The 22379-nt window shown below is 44.1% G+C and overlaps 1 protein-coding gene across 2 annotated transcripts in view; it reads left to right on the forward strand.

Moving 5' to 3' along the window:
* The window catches only part of TNRC6B (trinucleotide repeat containing adaptor 6B), a 106279-nt gene that overhangs the window by 3907 nt on the left and 79993 nt on the right, over positions 1 to 22379 (forward strand). For both annotated transcript variants that reach the window (XM_077277371.1, XM_077277372.1), the window contains exon 3: positions 1607 to 1702. In XM_077277371.1, coding sequence (XP_077133486.1) covers positions 1668 to 1702 — 35 coding nt within the window. In that variant the 5' untranslated portion in view covers positions 1607 to 1667. The remainder of the gene's footprint in view (positions 1 to 1606; positions 1703 to 22379) is intronic.

The following is a 22379-nucleotide window of genomic DNA, read 5'->3' on the forward strand; positions in this document are numbered from 1 at the left end:
TTACATACAACTGAGGTCTATGTTTTTCACAGAACTACTACCTACTTTAATTTATGGAGCTGTTTACACGAGTGTGTAGTTTTAGAACTGAGTGGTCCCACACAAAATCACGGAGACGTGTCTGGTTTTGACCCAAGTCTTGGCTTAAACTCACCAGATTCAACTTTTTGGGTCCATGTAAAGAAAAATCAGAGAGCACTTGGATGCTGTTCCATTTTTCACGGACTGTGATAGACGTTTGAGAAACATCCCTCATGTTTTGATTTTCATGAAAGAAAAACTGATGAGACTCAGATAAAGCTGACTCTGAGCAAACTCTCATGACTCCGATCAAAGACACTGATGAAACTTGGATCATATTTTTTGTGATAAATATCAGTGAAGTCTGAATGAGCCCCATACGGGCCACAATGAATGGACTGTCCTCCTTCATATATGTCTATGAGGCTGGAAGTTCAGGTTGGGAGAACTGCGGTCGGTCCATGTACAGACCGTGAAATTTTGTCTTCTAATCCTGGTCACACCCTGTCAAAGAAGGTCATATACGTTGAGTCTATATTTTGCTGTCCCTAGATAGGGTCGACTGCAAGGCCCAACATGGTCTGTTTTACTTTGGCTTTCTGTTTTAAAGCCCTTTAAATAAAATGTAAGCTTTTTTTCCAACATTATCCAATTTGCATCTCCACATAGAAAAATTGCCCCAAAATTTGTGGCGGATTAGCTGCAGATTTTTTTTTTCCTTTTGATTTGCTTGCAGAACACTTGCAATGTTCAAATGGGTGTAGAAAAAAATGTCATCCATGCACTGGCAAAAATAATCTGCAGTGGAAATTAACCAGCAATGTCAAATATTCATGAGCATGTGGATTTATGCCACGGATTTCACCCTCTCCAATGCAAACCAGTTCCGTGGCTACATTGGCTGCGCATACTGTGTGAATGTACAGGTAAATAGAGCTGCCCTGGCTAGTTTCCACAGCAGTGTCTGTAACCCTCACTAGTAGAAAAAATGTCCTTCATTACCCTTTTCTCGGTATCCTCCAGCATCCCAGTACCCTCCATCAGTGAAAGAGGTCATAGACAAGAGGAGGATACAGAACTGTCATTGTACGATAATCATTGCACGTTGTCTGTGATGCCAATCAATGAAGGACAGAGTGAAAATCCCAGATGTCAGGGCTGATTTTCTAGTTAACAGTGATGTAACCTATGGGTTCAGGGGCAGTATAGATCTAGAGGTCCGCACACTTTAGGTCACCCGTACTTTCTTCAGTATCAGGGAACTGGCTGAATATTTAACTATTATCCTCAGGTTAGGAACTTTAAAAATGGGCTTTGTCACTGGTGGAATTTTTTCATAACACATACAGTACATGGTCTGGAGCCTGTAGTGATCCTGATGGTCATAGGACTAAAACCAGTATAAGCTACATATTCTGAATGAACCATGACCCGGAAGGCCCATGCATTTTTCGTTAATATGTATTTCAGCACAATCTGTATTTTTTTCTTTTTTGTAAATACTTCTGCGTGTAGTTTGCATGTAACAATTGCACATGATCTGCGTACTGATGACAATGTATTCTTTATCTGATTTTGCTTGCAGGCAATACCTGCGTGTGATTCTTCACCATTTTGCACACCATTTTTCATTCCCATGCAGACGAATGAGGGAGAAACACTTAAGGAAAGCTGTCCCAAGGTCAGTTCATGGAGCAGTTTGGAGGTTTGCACAAGATAAGGCTTAAAATCTTGTAATGGAGCAATATCGAAACATCGCAGTTTATAAAAGTTGTAAGCGGTTTCCTTCACTTCATGTGAGCTGTTCTTGTTTCTTTGGGGGGGAAAAAAAGCATGATCATGATGATCATGTGTAAGAGAAGCTGCCTGAAGGACCCCTTACACATAATTTTTTTTTGTTTTGTTTTTTTCACCCACAATGTCAGAGATGGTGCAGATTGGTGTAAAGGCCATAGCTGTATTCTATGGTCGACTGCCGGGAGATCTACAAACTTCCTCCTACTTGCCACCATCCCTAACTCCTCTTTTGGTTAGCTAACTTGGTGCAACGCTACATATGCATCATGCTATAATAATGGCATTGCACCGTTCTGGTTTATTAAAAGAAGAGCCGGGGATGCCATCAGGTAAGACATAGTTCACAGGCCTCCCAACCATCAGCCAAATATCACTGGTGCGGCCACTGGACTGGATCCTGCTAATCAGTTTGCACCAACTTTTCTTGAGATCTGATGGGATTTCCCATCATTAAAGTGATTGTCCAGTCCAAACCAATAAGTATGCTGTCACTCTGTGACTGCAGACTTATGATTCCCTCCAGCGCACACACTTAGCCCTGTGCTTATTCGCCGGTTTCTGAGACAGGGCCCAGAGGGTATGTATGAGTTACACATACTCCAGACCAATGGGCGCAGCCTCGCTCTCCATACACTTGTATGGAGCGAGGCCACATCTCGTCTAGAGACGTCGCCGACTAGAGGACGTGGCCTCGCTCCCCATACAAGTGTATGGAGAGCGAGGCTGCTCCACTGGCCGGGAGTATGTATAACTCGTACATACCTTCTGTTCACCAGCTCAGAAACTGGCGAATCCCTACAGTGCACGCTGGGGGGAATTCATAAGTTTACAGTCACACAGAATGAGTCTACAGACTTACTGGTTTGGATCGGAACCCCTTTAAGTCCTCCTTAGTGGCAGCTTTCCTTCAGGCAGCAGACTATCCTTGTTGCTTAGTGCATCTGGGCGTTTGCGGAACGTGTTACCAGTGATTATTTTTTTGTCAATTCAATTGATCAGCAATAAATAATTGTTTTTCATTCATGTTGTCCTGCATTCACTTTGGGCTGTCATTGTTACAATTACTAGTAGATGTGCACATGGTGACAATAAGGGTATGTGTCCACGTTCAGTTTTGCTTCAGGCTTTGGTCAGGATTTTATGCAAGTAAAATCCTGACCAAAACTGCACCTGAGGTCATTGGCAGGTCACCTGCGGTGTACCTGCGTGTTTTGCTCATAGTAGCAACATGCTGCGTTTTGAAAAAACGCACCACGCATGCGTTTTCGCGGCAAAAACGCGTGCGTTTTTTAACGCATAGTGGAGTCGGGATTTCATGAAATCCCCTCCACTATGCTGTAACATCTGGACGCTGCGTTTTTGACGCTGCAGAAAAACACAGCGTCAAAAACGCAGCGTTTCCTGAACGTGGAAACATACCCTAAGGGTATATTCCCTCCTGACATATCCACTGCAGATGACATTGTGTAAATGGTGAAAGTTTTCCTCCTATTTCTACCCTTTGCGTGCAGTGGATTTAAATTCCACAACACCGGTCAGTAGGCACTATGGATTTTCTGTATAACTTGTGGAAGAGCGTTAAAAACATTTAATTCTCATTGCTACAATTCTAATACACACATGATTTTCCACATGCCATATTGGGCTGGGAAATCTGCGCATGCTCCCCGTGTGCTGCGCATTCTCGAACTGTCTAGCTATGACAGTCTTTAGTTGGGTCATCTACGAGACAAGTAACGGGCCCAATCATTCTTGCAAATTCCCTTTCTTATTTAAATAAGACAAGCCGCGGAGCCTGGAACTAAATGCTCATCCAGTTTTCTTCAATATGAATGACAAACTGCAGCGCTACTTGTATAAACCCGAATATCCCCATTAATGTCATTTTCATGGTCCCCAAATACTGTAAAATTGGTATAAATATCTTCAGTAAAAGAGAACGCGACACCTGAAACACGCTGACTAGTGATGAGCGAATATACTCGTTACTCGAGATTTCCCGAGCACGCTCGTGTGTTCTCCGAGTATTTTTTAGTGCTCGGAGATTGTTTTCTTTGCCACAGCTGAATTGTTTACAGCTATTAGCCAGCTTGATTACATGTGGGGATTCCCTAGCAACCAGGCAACCCCCACATGTACTTATTCTGGCATTCATCTGTAAATCATTCAGTTGAGGCGATGAAAACTAAATCTCCGAGCACTAAAAAATACTCGGAGGTCACCCGAGCATGCTCGGGAAATCTCGAGTAACAAGTATGTTCGCTCATCACTAATGCTGATCAAACCCCCGGCTGCATGATTTCGGCCATGTATGTCTGAGTGAAACACTGTGGCATTTCAGAAAAAAAAATTACATGTAAAACCCACTGGGGACCATGCTGCTCTGGTGATTAGTCCAAGAGGTTGATCCCCGGCAACTTCTTCCTGCCCTCCCCCACTGGTGTGGCAGATCTTTTCCTATTTGCTTGTGTAGGGCGAAACCTGTCACTCAAGCCACAGGTGACCAGCCACTTGGACTAGTTGCCAGAGCAGCAGGATTCCTGGCCGGCCTTTAAATATATGTTGTTGTTTTTTTGTTTTGTTTTTTTGAAACGGCAGTATTTGAGTAAAACATACTTTGCTACAATGAATAGCGCCAGTGTCTGATACATGCTGCCTGTGGTTTGGGCAGCATTTATCAGCTGTCAGGTTCCCTTTAATGCAAACCTTCACCTCAAATATTACATTATACCAAAGATTTCCATAGCGTTTGAGGGTAATTTCCATCCTAAACATTTATGGTTTGTACACAGGATATGGTATAAGCGTCTATTTGGGTCCCACCTTTGTAACTTTCTTTTATCCTTTACCTAAGAATGGTCCCTATGTTGTGCCGCCAGGAGAGAGAGGTGGCAATGCATTACTGCTCCCAGTAATCCTGCTTTGAGCACGGCGTTGGACCAGATGACCCAGGAGGTCCCTTCCAACTTCCAAATTTTGCTAGACCTTTCTCTGATAGATTTCTTTTTAGGGATCGCTCACACTTGCATGTAAATCGGATGAGTGCAATCCGATAAAAAAATCGGATTGTACTCGCACCAATGTTATTCAATGAGGCCGTGCAGATCTGCGTATTTTTATGAGCCCTTAATGTGTGTACTCATGGCTTTCTTTCCCCCCACCCAGAGGAAGGAATGGTGCACTACCTGGACACATTCTAGAAAACAGCAATGTATTGCAACCTTTTAATCTTCCCTGTGGGATAACTTCAAGTGCTCCGCAATGCTGCGGGGAATAAGCTACAAGTGTGTTACAATGCCCTGGGGGTTAAGGTACGAGTGCGCTACAATGCACTGGGGGTTAAGCTACGAGTGCGCTACAATGCACTGGGGGTTAAGCTATGAGTGCGCTACAATGCACTGGGGGTTAAGCTACAAGTGCGCTACAATGCACTGGGGGTTAAGCTATGAGTGCACTAGAATTCGCGGGGATTAAGCTATGAGTGCGCTAGAATGCCCCAGGGGTCAAGCTACGAGTGCACTAGAATGCCACGGAGGTTAAGCTAAGAGTGCGCCGCAATGCCCCGGGGGTTATGCTGCGAGTGGGTAAGCCACTTGTGTGCCACATTGCCCCAGGAAGATGGAGTGTTAAGCCACAAGTGTTGCCGCACTGCCCGGGGGGAACCACAAGTGTTGCCGCACTGCCCGGGGGGAACCACAAGTGTTGCCGCACTGCCCGGGGTGAAGTTGCGAGCGCGCCTCACTGCTCGAGGGCTAAGTTAAGAGTTGCGCCACACTGCCCCATGGGGAGTCCACAAGAACATTGCATTTCTTCACTGCGTTATAAGACGTTTTTCCACACATTGTGGTGTGGACAAAGTTTGGAAGCGCTTGTGGGATGTATAGACGTCATAAAGGGCACTTGCTTATCAGTTTGATATTGTATTTGCCCGACAGACTTAATATATTCTGAAACGCCATTTAATTCCACCAAATGCAGATTTCTATGACCTTTTTGATCAACTTGAACTTGTTTTATTGCCAATCATCTTTTATCACGTATTGTGTTGCAAAGGTGAACTCCTTGGTTTTGCTTATCAGCGGCTCGTGCTTTGCGAGTGCAGGATCAGCGCAGTCCTATTAGTAAACAGTCATTGACGAGGATCTGCTTATTATTCTCCTGAGAAGCCACCATATAGCATTGCTGCACCGAAAAAAGCTGGTGTCCTCCCAAACCTGAGATTGTTACTACACACAATGGGCGTCCATTTGGTATAAGAGAAGAAAGGGGGAACTGTTTTTGTTTACAAGCTATTAGCAATAATTATGGCGGCTGATGACCACCGCAGCTACAGTAGTTGGGACCCTCACTGATCAGGTGCCACGCCGGTGGCATCAACACTAGTAAATATGGCCCTACTGAGGAGGGTATCTGCAGTGGATCAGCAGGGTGGGTGAAGACGAGCAGTTTTTATTTTATTAGATACATTTGCTGCTTTTTATTTGAAACAGTTGGACAACCTCTTTGATTGGACAGGTGATGGGATCCAGTATGCACCATCATCTTGGAGAGTGGGTTTTCTCAAAAACGAGTTGGACCTAAAACTTTTGACAATTTGTAGTTTCCGTTCAGGCTTCACCTGTACCCCACGGACTTGTGTGGCACCGCAGCGCCGTCACTTTTGGAATTATGCGGTCTCTTGTTATGTTGACCTAAGTCTTACAAAGTGATCACTGCTTTATTTAATGTTTATCGCTTCATATGAATTTTATCCGTCGTTAATCCCCAAATCTTGACTCTGCTTACAAGCATGATGTTTCCCTCTGCGCTTTTTATCCTTTGGTGGGATAAATGGTCTCGAGTGCCACAACGATCAGCAGTGCCGCGGATTGTGGGTTAAATCCTCTCTCCGCTGAACATGTGACTCTTTGTATTTTGTAATTAGCAACCTTCCTGGGAGCATCAGGCATTTCCCATCCCTGGCAGATTGGAGGCCGCTCAGGCTGTAATCTTGTTTGGCTGACATGATATTTTTGAGTTACTTGTACATGTTCTTCACAGGCTTAACCCATGTAATGTCAGAATGAATGTGCAGTCTTATGTAATGTGGTAAGCCGGATTGCTTTCTGTGTGTGGGAAAAGTCCTCAGTTGTGTTAGGCTACTTTCACACTAGCGTTAACTGCATTACGTCTCAAAACGTCTTTTTTCAGAAAAAACGCATCCAGCAAAAGTTTTTGCTGGATGCGTTTTTTCCCCATAGACTTGTATTGGCGACGTATTGCGACGGATTGGCATACGTCGTGTCCGTTTTACGATGGATGCGTCGAAATTTGGCCACACGTCGTCGGCAAAAAACGTTGCTTGTAACGTTTTTTGTCTCCGCCTAAAAAACGTGTCGCGACGCATCCTGCGGCATACGTCGTTGGCTACAATGGAAGCCTATGAGCGACGGATGCGTCGGGACACGTCGTACGACGCAATGCAGCGCTGCAATACGTTTTTTTACACTGAGCATGCTCAGAAGCTGGATTTTGTTGCCAATTGGCCAGACACCCCCAAATCTATATAAACCTGGCCTGGGCCTTCAACCCCACATATGCCAGCAAGACCCAGAGAGAAGACTGCCAGCCACAAGACCCCAGCCAGCCACGTATATAAGTGCCACGTATATAAGTGCCACGTATATAAGTGCCACGTATATAAGTGCCACGTATATTAAATACTATAACTACGTGGTTATACGTGGCACTGAAATACGTGGCACTGAAATACGTGGCACTGAAATACGTGGCACTGAAATACGTGGCACTGAAATACGTGGCACTGAAATACGTGGCACTGAAATACGTGGCACTGAAATACGTGGCACTGAAATACGTGGCACTATGACTGTCAGAAAATGTTCATTAAACGGTTAGGGGTAGGGTTAGGGTTTGGATCCCTTTATCATCATCCGTAGTTCATTAATCGGATGTATCCAGAGTCGCCTCCGTCTCCGTTGCTGCAGAAGCATCCTACGTCTTTCCGCTGCCGCCTCCTTCTCCCGCACTATGATATCCAGGCGAATCGTCTCAAAGATAATGTCGGTAACCAAACTAGCAATGCTCACAAGAACACCTTCCATCGCTGCCACAAAACTAAAACCCTCAAAGATGGGCTGTAAAAACAGTAACTATATAGTTTTCCATATTTTCCAGTAGCCAATCAAATTTGGGAGCCTCCCATTTTAAAAACGGATCAGTCGTAAAAACGGATGCAACGGATGGTAAAAACGGATGCAACGCATCCAGTATTTTCGACGGAAACGTTTAACGGATTTGCGACGGATCCGTCGAAATGCTGTATGCGTTGCATACGTTTTTCACTTTTTTGACGCATCCGTTTTTTCGGCAAAAAAATGGATTTGCGACGTAATGCAGTTAACGCTAGTGTGAAAGTAGCCTTAGTTTGAGACTAAAAATGTTACTAAATGTCTATTCCTTTATTGCAAAGTTGTTGTGTGTTTTTTTTTTTTTTGTTAGCAGGTAAAGATTGCTAAACTCAGGGCAGAATAAATTCCTGCAAGATGGAAATGTCTTCAGCATCAAGACATCAAGTGTTTCCCAGCATGTGGACACGAGGCTTAGGCATATTATAGTAGCCAGTGAGGACAATGGTGTAAGAAAACAAAGCATAATCTATATTACAAAGTTATATGAAGACCTCCCCTCTCTGTTCACCCTTATGAGCCAGAACACAGACCCTCTCTGATGGTTTTCAGATGTCTAAGTAATACAGTCATCTGAAAATGTAATGCAGCAGTGTCCAGCTGTTCACAGCTTTCACTGCCAAAATTAGCAATTTGTTGGGGGTGACGGGAGCCGGAGTAGTAAGGTAATCCTGGTGTACAAATATACAGAACTTTGTTCCCTCCCCCCCGCATTGGATCACATATCAGTCCACAGCCACACTATTAGGTCATGTGATATTTTAGATACTCACTTTTCCTTAGCGATTTCCCTATTGACTGATTTCCATTCATACTGTAGGAACACTACCGTCACTCAGCCAAGGGCCACTCCGTTACATTGACTTCATGTGCCCCACGCTCAGACCAATTATAGCCAGTGTCTTAGAGCACATGGCCCACTTTCCACTTGGAATAATGGTCCTCGTGGGAAAAATTGCAGCATGCACTTTTGTGGTCCAGTATACAGACCAGACTAATGCATGTCATGTAATAGCAGCTCTGGCTCCTATCCACAATACAGACATGCTTACGAAGCCTGTCACGTCTGAATTTGAGGAATAGACTGGCTCGTTTTTCTATACAGCCATCTCAACCTGGCCGTATAATGGGAATTATTTTTTTAGTTCTGTGTGCTGTAACTGCCGAAATAATCAGTTTTATAGTTTGTCCAAAGTGCCTTGTCTTCCGTCAAGGAGGCCGACCTTTCCCCCCCTGCTTTAGACCCACACAGCCGTTATCTTCTTGGCGCCGGGCGCCGCCTCCTCACCGCTGTTTTGAAATGATGCGGCGCCTACGCTCTTTTCTCCTGCCTTGGGCAGGCGCAGTGAGCGCTGGCCGTCTGTCCTCTGTGCGTACGTACGCCCTGCCTGTGAATCCCAGCCCCGCAGTATCTTATGATTTATTCATACTACGGGGCTGGGATTCCTGGGCATGCGCATTGCGTGTCTAAGCCTCTCACCCTCTTGGCAAGGTTCCAGGCGATTGCACGGAGGAGGGATCACCTGAGGATGCACACGCTGTAGCAGGCGGTGTGAGAGGCTTAGACACGCAATGCGCATGCCCAGGAATCCCAGCCCTGTAGTATGAATAAATCATAAGACACTGCGGGGCTGGGATTCACAGGCAGGGCGTACGTACGCACAGAGGACAGACGGGCAGCGCTCACTGCACCTGCCCAAGGCAGGAGAAAAGAGCGCAGGCGCCGCATCATTTCAAAACAGCGGAGAGGAGGCGGCGCCAAGAAGATTTGAGTGACGGCTGTGTGGCGTCTGCAGCAGGGGGGAAAGGCCTGCCTCCTTGACGGAAGACAAGGTATTTTGGACAAATTATAAAACTGATTATTTCGGCAGTTACAGCACCCAGAAATAAAAGCGCCACCTTGTCAGAATGCAGCATTACTGCTGCACAAGGTGGCTCTTTTAGTTAAAAACGCCTGGGGGAGGGGGTGACAGGTTCCCTTTAAAGGGGTTCTTTTTTTTTTTTTACTTCACTTAAAGGTGAACTGTCATCTTCAAGATTATATGTAGTAATAATAGCAAATACCTCCATTTAGAAATGTAGTTTAGTTTTTCTGATTCGCTGTCTTTCCTCATGTGCAGGCATTGCAGGACCTTCGGTATCCATGGTTTCAACCAATAGCAACTAGCTAACTGTCACTATATCAGTGGTTCTAACCATGGATACCTGCACATGAAGAATGAGATGTAGTGAATCAGAAAAACTATACTACATTTCTAATTGGAGAAATTTGCAATTATTATTACACCTACTACACCTTGGGATAGTATCTTGGTGATGGGAATACCCCTTTAAAGCACAGTTGTTTATTTGTTGCTGTTGTTTTTTAACCTCCCTCATTCCAGTGTGTCTCCGCCGCTTCCCCAATCTGTTTTTTGCCTTTAGCAATGAGGCCATGTTAACAGTGCTGCAGCCAATCTCTGATCCCAGTAATTGGCTGCAGTGCCGTTGACATGTCACCGCTACAGCCAAACAACACAGACCGGCACAGCGGTGGAGACTTGCTCGTTATTTTAGTGATGTTTTTAAAATATGGGGTATAGAAAAAGATAGCAAAAATCCATAAGTAAAAATATACCATGTAGTCCCTCACATGCAAGTATGGACAGGACATACATACATACATAGATGTTGCCCCCTCTGATTTGTTAATCCCGGTTCTGCTAGGCAACAAATTTTACTCTTTTAGGCTAAAACCTCTCCCCTTGTTAAGGTCCTTTTACACAGGTAGATGGCCATGAGAGCTGATCAGCACTATAAGTGCATTCATGGGCTGTAATTATCATGGCTTTCTTCACATCCCTGTGTACATGAAAGCCCGTGTTGTGTTAACTTTTGTCATTGTAGGAGATGTGAATGATCGCTTGTGGGATCTGTGGGCGCAGTTGTTCATATGAATGATTGTTCAGGGGATCATCGCCTCGTGTAAAGGGCCTGAAGCACTGTAGTGGAAAGCTCATTAGAAGCAGAGCAATACAGCTGTTGTCAAAGGGTATAAGGAACAAGAACTACAGAAATTATTATTATTTATATAGCGCCATTAATTCCATGGTGCTGTTCATGAGAAAAGGGGTTACGTACAGGGTTATAGATAACGTTTACAGTACACAAATTTACAATGACAGACTGGTGCAGAGGGGAGAGGACCCTGTCCTTGCGGACTTGCATTCTATGGGATAATGGGGAAGAGACAGAAGGTCGGGGGAGCGGTAGCTCAGGCGGCTGGTGACGCGGTAGCTCAGGCGGCTGGTGACGCGGCAGCTCGGGTGGTGGTGAGGCGGCAGCTCTGGCGGTGGTGACACGGCAACTCGGGTGGTTGGTGATGCGGCAGCTCGGGTGGTGGTGAATGGTCATTGCAGGCTGTAGTCATTCCTGAAGAGATGGGTTTTCAGGTTCTGTCTGAAGGATCGAGGGTGGTGGATAATCGGACGTGTTGAGGCGTGGAGTTCCAGAAGATATCTAGGGGATATTCAGGAGAAATCTTGGAGGTGGTTGTGTGAGGAACGAATAAGTGTGGAGGAGAGTAGGAGGTCTTGGGAGGATCGCAGATTGCGTGAGGGGAGATATTGGGAGATTAGTTCAGAAATACAGTACAGACCAAAAGTTTGGACACACCTCTTTTAAAGATTTTTCTGTATTTTCATGACTATGAAAATTGTACATTCACACTGAAGGTATCAAAACTATGAATTTACACATGTGGAATTATATACTTAACAAAAAAATGTGAAACAACTGAAAATATGTCTTATATTCTAGGTTCTTCAAAGTAGCCACCTTTTGCTTTAATGACTGCTTTGCACACTCTTGGCATTCTCTTGATGAGCTTCAAGAGGTAGTCACCGGAAATCCAACAATCTTGAAGGAGTTCCCAGAGATGCTTAGCACTTGTTGGCCCTTTTGCCTTCACTCTGCGGTCCAGCTCACCCCAAACCATCTCGATTGGGTTCAGGTCTGGTGACTGTGGAGGCCAGGTCATCTGGGGTAGCACCCCATCACTCTCCTTCTTGGTCAAATAGCCCTTACACAGCCTGGAGGTGTGTTTGGGGTCATTGTCCTGTTGAAAAATAAATGATGGTCCAACTAAACGCAAACCGGATGGAATAGCATGCTGCTGCAAGATGCTGTGGTAGCCATGCTGGTTCAGTATGCCTTCAATTTTGAACAAATCTCCAACAGTGTCACCAGCAAAGCTCCCCCACACCATCACACCTCCTCCTCCATGCTTCAATGTGGGAACCAGGCATGTAGAGTCCATCCGTTCACCTCTTCTGTGTCGCACAAAGACACGGTGGTTGGAACCAAAGATCTCAAATTTGGACTCATCAGACCACAGCACAGATTTCCACTGCTCTAATGTCCATTCCTTTAGCCCAAACAAGTCTCTTCTGCTTGTTGCCTGTCCTTAGCAGTGGTTTCCTAGCAGCTATTTTACCATGAAGGCCTGCTGCACAGTGTCTCCTCTTAACGGTTGTTGTAGAGATGTGTCTGCTGCTAGAACTCTGTGTGGCATTGACCTGGTCTCTAATCTGAGCTGCTGTTAATCTGCGATTTCTGAGGCTGGTGACTCAGATAAACTTATCCTCAGAAGCAGATGTGACTCTTGGTCTTCCTTTCCTGGGGCGGTCCTCATGTGAGCCAGTTTCTTTGTAGCGCTTGACAGTTTTTGCCACTGCACTTGGGGACACATTCAAAGTTTCCCAATTTTTTGGACTGACTGACATTCATTTCTTAAAGTAATGATGGCCACTTGTTTTTGTTTACTTAGCTGCTTTTTTGATGCCATAATACTAATTCTAACAGTCTATTCAGTAGGACTATCAGCTGTGTATCCATCAGACTTCTGCACAACACAACTGATGGTCCCAACCCTATTTATAAGGCAAGAAATCCCACTTATTAAACCTGACAGGGCACACCTGTGAAGTGAAAACCATTCCCGGTGACTACCTCTTGAAGCTCATCAAGAGAATGCCAAGAGTGTGCAAAGCAGTCATCAAAGCAAAAGGTGGCTACTTTGAAGAACCTAGAATATAAGACATATTTTCAGTTGTTTCACACTTTTTTGTTAAGTATATAATTCCACATGTGTTAATTCATAGTTTTGATGCCTTCAGTGTGAATGTACCATTTTCATAGTCATGAAAATACAGAAAAATCTTTAAATGAGGTGTGTCCAAACTTTTGGTCTGTACTGTATATGGAGGGGACAGGTTGTGGATGGCTTTGTAGATCAGTGTTAGTAGTTTGAACTGGATTAGTTGGGGAATTGGGAGCCGGTGGAGGGATTTGCAGAGGGGAGAAGCAGGGGAGTAGCGAGGAGAGAGGTGGATTAGCCGGGCAGCAGAGTTGAGGACAGACTGGAGCGGTGCAAGAGAGTTAGCGGGGAGGCCACAGAGGAGGGTGTTGCAGTAATCGAGGCGGGAGATGATGAAATAGTACAAATTGTGTTAGGCTGATATTGGATAATTCTTTGTAATCCCTCACCCGTCCATCAATCACGTGACCGCCACAGCCAGTGTCGCTTGCATGTACAGAGAGTAACTGTTTATTGTGAATTTGTGATTTGTAATATAATCTGCATATATTGTCCTGTAAATCTGCGTTTTCAGCAGCAGATTGTGCACTGTCTAGCTGTGTGTGAACATGGCCTTAGATTTTTTTTTTTTTTGCTTGATGTTGCCATGTATAGACTGTACAATATGGGATACTGCATTGTGCACCCGAAATGTGCCATTTTACACTGCCGTTTTATTTTTGTTTGGGGTGGGGTTTTTTTGTGTTTTTTTTTTTTTAGACGTGAAGCCTGACTGATGCTCATTTTGTTCTCAGGCTAGAGGGATATAATGGGCGGTGTATTCAGGTATACCATTGTAATTGGGATCTGAGTAAACGTGCACTATACTAAGATCATAACAAACTGTGTGTTTTTTACGGTACTTGAAGTTTTACAAGAATTATAACCATTGCGCTATGTGTGATCATATTTTACAATAAGGCTTTGTTGGCATTGGCGCTGTGGCTTTGCCATGACCGGTGCACCACAGATTTCACCCTCGCAGTGGACACAATCCACTGCACTTCCAATCCGTGTTCATAATCTTCCAGGTACGACTAGCACAGACTGACCTGACTGTGAGCATGCTGATGTAGTGCGCCAAGCTTATTAAGGTCCCTTTAACGCACCATAGCTTTTCATACCACTAATAAACGATCGGCGGTATATGATGTCCACACCGATGTTACCATCTGTAATGGTCATTGTCATCAGGCAGACTTTTGCTTCCATCATTGTCGGATGGCAGTCCTCACCTGTGCCGTATGCCAAGTGGCGGGACCAAGTAGAAAAGTCACCTCTGATAACAGTAATTCAGGCCAGGGTTTACGGCATTATATTGTACCTTATGTGGGACATTTATCATTGCGTTTGTGCCAACATTTTTGCTAAGATTGTGTTGTCAGAAAGGCCTAAGCCAAATGTATTTAATGTGTTAACCCCTTTATTACTAACATCAACATTGAGAAGTGAAGTGCGATGCTCGCAAAGCTGCACAGGCATGAGCTGCACCAAATATGCAATTAAGGTGCAAAGTTTGATCTAGATGGAGCAGTGGGTAAAGCGAGTGCACTAAAGATTTGATGCAAATTACAACATTTTTTCAAACTATATAAAAAGATTGCAAACTTTTTTTAGTATAAATAATTACAGAATGTCAATAGACAACGCGTTCTATATTGTCAATAATACAATAACATCAACATCATCCCTTTTGTAAAGCTATAAAATATTTGATTAATATAAATTGTTCTTGATAAGAACTGGATACATAACACAATCTGTAGTTGTTCCGAGGAAATGTCCCAAGACATCCAGGTCTGTATACATTTGTCCACAGAAGTATGAAGCCTAGCTGTCAGATGTTCCATCAAACGAATATCCTTTATTCGTGTAGATAAGTCCTATGTCGATGGGGGCAGTTTTTTTTTGTTTTCCAAAGCAAGGCAATGAAATATTTTGCTGCAGTCAAAAGTTGAATGAAAAGTCTGGCTCTAGGTTTATCCAAATCCCTTGGGAACACATTTACTAAATATGCGATCCGGTCTAGAGGAATGTGTTTATCCAGTACATTTCTGACAAGACTTTCAACCTCCTTCTGGAAGTTAAGATATCAGAAAGCAAGTCCAAAATATGTGGAAGAGGGAGCCCCTTCCTGAATTAAATTATCCAGCATTTATCTGGTATTGCAGAGTTAAACTCGTGTAAAAGCTCAGGAGTAGGATACCAGGTCATGAGTATTTTAATTTGGGTTTTTTTTGTTAACCGCATTAATAGACCTAAATGACCTGGACCATATCAGCTGCCACAGATGCTGTGGTATCTCTCTTCCCTCCTATCTCCTCATATGCGGATGTTTATGATTGGATTATAATTAAGTATATAAATAGCGGATATTAGTCCTTTTGGTAGAAGAGCCTCTAGAGCACAAACAGCAAATGTGGCCCACAGGGTGATTTTATTTGGCCTGCGACGCTGTTACTGCCCTTCTTTCCCCCGGGCATTGCACCTTCAACTGTATCGATATCCTGGATGCCAATACTAATGAAGCAGCGATGGAAGAGAGGGCCCGTCAGCTGACATTCCCTCCTCCATCAGTCTCCCTCTGCGTGTGAAGTCTCAGCTTAGTTGGAGCGATGATGCCACTATTTCTCACTCGCTGTGAAGAGCTGCAAAGACCGAAGCAACTGAGGACTAGATTTTTTTTATTGTAGGGCCCATTATACTGTATTGAGGACTGTGGGGCACATTATACTGTATGGAGGACTGTGGGGCACATTATACTATATGGATGACTATGTGGGGCCCATCATACTGTATGGAGGACTATGTGGGGCCCATTATACTGTATGGAGGACTAAGTGGGACCCATTATGCTGTATGGAGGACTGTGGGCATATTATACTGTATGGAGGACTATGTGGAGCCCATTATACTGTATGGAGGACTATGTGGGGCCCATTATACTGTATGGAGAACTATGTGGGGCGCATTATACTGTATGAGGACTATGTGGGGCCCATTATACTGTATGAAAGACTATGTGAAGCACATTATACTGTATGGGGGGACTATGTGGGGCCCATTCTGTAAGGAATGATGAGGAAAAACTTCATCAATTGTAGACATGTCAAAAATATCAAGGTTGACCCACGACTTTAGAAACTTGGACAGTTTTGACCCTTTGTCTATTTTTGTTTGTCAAATAGACAGAGCAAAGGTATTCAAACTGAGAAGGGCTAGGAGAACCAATCGATCTCATAGCTGTGGAAAAATGGTGGATTATTTTATGGTAGGAAAAATATGCTGATAGAGGTAATTTATGTAAATGACTTAGTTCGTTAAATGTTTTGGGTTTCTTTATAAGTGGGTTGACTATATCTCGAAAGCAAAAAAAAAAAAGTCCAGCTTTAGACCAGTGGCTGGTCCTACAAGTTTTCAGGCCCTCTACCAATGTGTTGTACAGGTTCCAGCGAGATTTCAGCACATACGCACATGTTCTCTGCCACTTGTATTAGTAGTAAGTAGGGATTCAATTGGCTGTGCACCGTTTTTTGAGCTGACAGACTCGTCCATGTGTATTTTGCCGGGCACACACACGATCGGTAAACTAATGCAAATAGATCTATGGAATCTTGACTTTATTCACATTGATGAGAAACAAGTGAATCGTAACCCTAATTAGCCAAGTTAAACAAATTTGTTACAGGGATTGTACACACGTCTTGGACAACCCCTTGCTAAATGCCCAAGTAGAGTAAGAAAAGCTTATACTCTCCTCTCGCACCATTGATGTTCCATCGATGTCTGTGCTGGCGTGATATCATGCTTTGGGAGCACTGCAGCCAATCGGGAGACCCTGACTGGCTGCTGCCTATTAATATTCCATCAGAACAGGCGTCTGCTTTGAAAGGGCAAAGGCTGCAGACAGTCGGCCACTGATTACCTGCAGTGCTCACAAAGCATAATGTCATGCCCTAGGTGAATGACAGGTCTCTCCCATGTGTGTGCATATAGAGATGCCTGTAGTGCCACTGGAAAAAGTCGGCCAGAAGTTACACCAGACTTCCCTAGTCTCCAGCTGTGGTCCCCAACCGGATCTTCAAACTATAATATTTTCTTTGAAATTCTGGAGCATTTCAGAAAAACATGTATTTGGCTGCCGTAGTTCAGACTGTGCCCAAACCACATGGTAGCATGCATCAGCTGACGGGTTCCCTTAAAATACCCGCAAAAAAAATAAGAAAGGCTGGCACATTTCACAGAAATATATACCAGGCTGCAGTCATAGGCTAGGTTCACATTGCGTTAGTGCCATCCGTTTAACGTATTCGTTAAACGGATGCGCTAACGCTGATGCCCAAAATGTCTTTTTTTTTTTTCTTCAATCGCGTTAACGCATGGTTCCTTTGTGTTGGTATGCGTTAGTAATGGAGATCTATGTACAGCAAACACGTCCGTGTGCTGTGCTTTAGACCTAACGTACCCGAAAACGCGGTAGACCGTGTTCGAAGGTGTGTCACAAAGTAACGGACCATCGCTAAAGCATGCCAATTTTTGACATGCGTTAGGAAGCGTTACGATAATGGATAGCAATGGGTGCATTAACGGATCCGTTACATTGCGTTAGTGCCGCTTAGTACCGGATCCGTTAAACGGATGGCACTAACGCGATGTGAACCTAGCCATACAGACAGTGTGTGATTCATGCTGCCCGTGACTTGGCCAACATTGCAGGAAACCATCCTAAAGCTATGTTCACACATTGCGTTATCGCAGCGGGTTTTTTATGGCAAGTTTAAGCTATGTTTAAACTGCTTATAAAAAGCAGGTTTTGCATAGTTTTTGCTGCGTTTTTGTCAGGGTATATTTGTTTCTTGTGCATGCTGATAGTTTAGTGCATAAAAAAATCTGATTCAACTTCATCAGGTTTTGGCACCAAAAACACAGCAAAACCTCATGCCTGCGTTTTTTGTAGCGGTTTTGCACTACTCATTGCTTTTAATGAGTGAAAAATGCTGAAAAAAAAGTGACATGCTCCATTTTGCAAAAAACAAGCTCTTTGACAAAAAAGTCAGGAAAATAAAACCAATGTATGAGCATGAGATTTCCGAAATCTCGTAGACTTTGATGGTACTCTGAAACGCAGCGAAAAAAAAAATGCTGTGAAAATGTAACGTGCAGTAAAGGCCCCGTCTCACATAGCGATTTACCAACGATCACGACCAGCGATATGACCTGGCCGTGATCGTTGGTAAGTCGTTGTGTGGTCGCTGGGGAGCTGTCACACAGACCGCTCTCCAGCGACCAACGATCAGGGGAACGACTTCGGCATCGTTGAAACTGTCTTCAACGATGCCGAAGTCCCCCTGCAGCACCCGGGTAACCAGGGTAAACATCGGGTTACTAAGCGCAGGGCCGCGCTTAGTAACCCGATGTTTACCCTGGTTACCAGCGTAAATGTAAAAAAAAACAAACAGTACATACTTGCCATCTGATGTCCATCAGGTCCCTTGCCGTCTGCTTCCTGCTCTCACTGAGCAGCCGTACAGCGAGAGCGCAGCGGTGACGTCACTGCTGTGCTCTGCTCTCGCTGTACGGCCGGATCTCAGTCAGAGCAGGAAGCAGACGCCAAGGGACCTGACGGGCAACAGATGGTGAGTATGTACTGTTTGTTTTTTTTTACATTTACGCTGGTAACCAGGGTAAACATCGGGTTACTAAGCGCGGCCCTGCGCTTAGTAACCCGATGTTTACCCTGGTTACCAGTGAAGACATCGCTGGATCGGTGTCACACACACCGATTCAGCGATGTCAGCGGGGCCTCAACGACCAAAAAAAGGTCCAGGCCATTCCGACACGACCAGCGATCTCGCAGCAGGGGCCTGATCGCTGGTACGTGTCACACATAGCGAGATCGCTACTGAGGTCGCTGTTGCGTCACAAAACTTGTGACTCAGCAGCGATATCGCTAGCGATCTCGCTATGTGAGACGGGGCCTTACGGTCTGATTCACAAGACCATATTGCAGTGTATTTCTCCTCTGACCGCAGGTCTCATGACCGTAATTAATATAGCGTATTTTAGATAGTTTCTGATCTGATCGCCAGTTTTATGCTTTGAACTAACTGCATTATAGTCGTAAGACCCTGGGTCAGGTCAGAAATTGCTGCGGAAATACAGATGAGAACATATATGGGTACAATACGGTCATATGGACCAAACTTAAAAAAAGGAGCAACATATCTAGTATCTAGTTTGTTGCACCAAATGTCAGACCTCATGCGGCTTTTTCATGGTTATGTTTCAGTTTATGCTCTAAAATAATGCTGCTTACGACTGTAAGGGTATGTTCACACATGGCGTTTCTGATGCATTTTCTTTTTATTATGGCCAGAAACAGCAGCTAAAATTATGTATGGGTTTCATTTTGGCACTTATTTTGATTTCAGTGAGGGAAAAACTACTGAAAAAGTTGACATGCTGCATTTTTTTAACCCCTTTGCACACCCCGCCATATATATTAGAATGGAACACCATAACAAAGTAATATTAAAAATAGCAAAAGTTTATTATAGAGAAAATTACATAAACAAAAAACAAAAGAAAAAATGATAAAACAGGGATATGACAAGGTAGACCAATAGTAGATGGCACCACAGAACAACAACAGAACCCAGTCAGGTATATGCTAGAAGTATAAAGAACATGCTCAAAGATCAGATACCAGAATTAGTGCATAGTCACAAAAAGCATCAGAGATAGTGCAAAAGGGGCTGTAAACCACCCTTAAGACTGAGAGCAGGGTAAAGCCAATAAGGTCACTAAGTGCTATAAGTAGTTTACCCGAGTGAGTTCTGGAGCTCTGAGGTGCCACCGTCCCCAACGCGCGTTTCGGCGCTATAAGCCTTCTTCCGGGGGATGGCATCCAGAACACAACAGAGTCCTTATATAGGAGAACTTGCCCAATGAAGCTAATGCAGCTGTCATAATCACCGTATGGAAGCGGCGCATGTGAGCGCCGACACGACCGGAAGCGGGCGCGGGCGAGAATGTCATCAGGTGAGTCAGCCCGACCGCGAGGCCCCGCCCACAAAAATCACGTGAGCGGAGCCCGGCGCACAGGAGAAAACACCCAGATGAAGACGCCGTCACACGCGTCCAACCACCAGGGGCAGGCGCACATGCGCACAACGGTGAGAAGCCAAAATTGGAGGACAACAGCCGACATAAGAAAATAAAGTGCAATACAATACAGTAATTAAATGCTGATAAATAGTGCTCAGAGAAGTGGATATAAGATCAAAACAATGATACATAGGTATATATATATGAAGAATATAAAATACAAGTGCCAAAAAATTTAAGATGCGCATGAGATATACATAAAAAGATACATGAAAAAGCAGCAATATATATATATATATATATATATATATATATATAAGTGCATAACGTGAAGAATCCAACGTGTATCCATAGTAAAGTGGCTGATTGATGGGAGTTAATTTTCACCTCCAAAGCTGAATAAAGGCAAGTAAACACCAAAATATCAATAAGACTAAAAAATAGAAGGTAGAAAATAAAGACTGTTAAAAAATGATGAAAAGCACATCATAAATTAAGATGCCATTACAAATAAATCAGCAAAAGAGATCAAGGGATTTTCAGAAAGGGAACAAAACTTAAAACCTCATTCAAACCCTGTGGCTGTAGGGTACGGAGTTTCCAGATCCAGAATGATTCCTTTTGCGCCAAAAGGCGACTTAAATTGCCCCCACGTAGACCAGAGACAATGCGGTCAATGCCCTTAACCCGGAAGCCAGAGGGGTCGCAGGAATGGAATTTCCTAAAATGGCGTGGGATAGTTTTTAAGGCCTCGATATTTTCCTCCTCAGCAGCAGCTAGAATATCGCAAACTTGCTCCCTTGTTCTCACCTTGAGAGCTCGCGGTTCGGTATTTTTTTGTCCATGACCAGCTTCTCCTCCAGTGACAATGAATTTTTGCTTGTTCTTTTACAATTTCTTTTAACTAAAATTTTTTTCCTTTTCAATGGGTCCTTCTACCTGCAGCTCCAGGGAACTGCGATGGGCGCGGCTTGTGCGCCAGCTTACGCTAACCTGTTCCTGGGGCTGTGGGAGAAGGACCTGTTCTCGTCGGATCGTGATTCATCAATGGAGCGGGTCATTTTTTGGACCCGCTACATTGATGACATTTTCATGATCTGGCGGGGTACTCCTCTTGAGTTACAGGATTTCTTTTCTGCATTAAATTTGAATGATTTGAACATCCACTTGACTTTTAAATTTGATTTCAATTCGATTGATTTTCTAGATGTCACTGTGAGGAGGGGTACTGATGGTATTTTGTTTGCCGATGCCTTCCGTAAGGACACGGCCGTCAACTCTGTACTGCATGCCACGTCTTCCCACCCTCCCCATGTGATCAACTCTGTTCCTGTAGGCCAGTTCCTCCATATTAAAAGGATTTGTACATCTAATGAGGACTTCGAGGTACGGGCTGGTGAAATGATGGATCGTTTCCTGGAAAGGGGTTACAGTAAGAGGTGCCTTAAGAGAGCTTACAATAGAGCCCGAAACACTGGGAGACATCAACTTCTCTACTCCCCTGGTACTAATAAAGAAGATACACAGGTAAGATTGGTCACACAATACCACTCCCAGTGGAAAAATATGCTTGATGTAGTCTCCAAATACTGGCCGATCCTTCTGGTGGACCCCATCCTTAAGCAATATTTACCCTCCAAACCTTCTATTACGGCCCGTAGGTCTCAGAATTTGGGTGATCATCTCGTAAGGAGTTACTTGGTGCCCCCTCCCCCACCCCCCATTTTTCCAGGTTTGCCTCCCCGGGTGAGTACCTGGGGTTGTCAGCCATGTGGTAGATGTGTGGCGTGTCCTAACATCATGACAGCTCGAGATTTTTCTTCTTCTGATGGCCGTACATTCACAATCACACAAGCAATTACGTGTACGACCACAATGGTGGTGTACTATGCTTCTTGCCCGTGTGGCAAAATCTATGTATGCCTCACTAATGGCATCTTAATTTATGATGTGCTTTTTATCATTTTTTAACAGTCTTTATTTTCTACCTTCTATTTTTTAGTCTTATTGATATTTTGGTGTTTACTTGCCTTTATTCAGCTTTGGAGGTGAAAATTAACTCCCATCAATCAGCCACTTTACTATGGATACACGTTGGATTCTTCACGTTATGCACTATATATATATATATATATATATATATATATATA

The sequence above is a fragment of the Ranitomeya variabilis genome, chromosome 8 (assembly GCF_051348905.1).
Source record: "Ranitomeya variabilis isolate aRanVar5 chromosome 8, aRanVar5.hap1, whole genome shotgun sequence".
Classification (NCBI taxonomy): Eukaryota; Metazoa; Chordata; class Amphibia; order Anura; family Dendrobatidae; genus Ranitomeya; species Ranitomeya variabilis.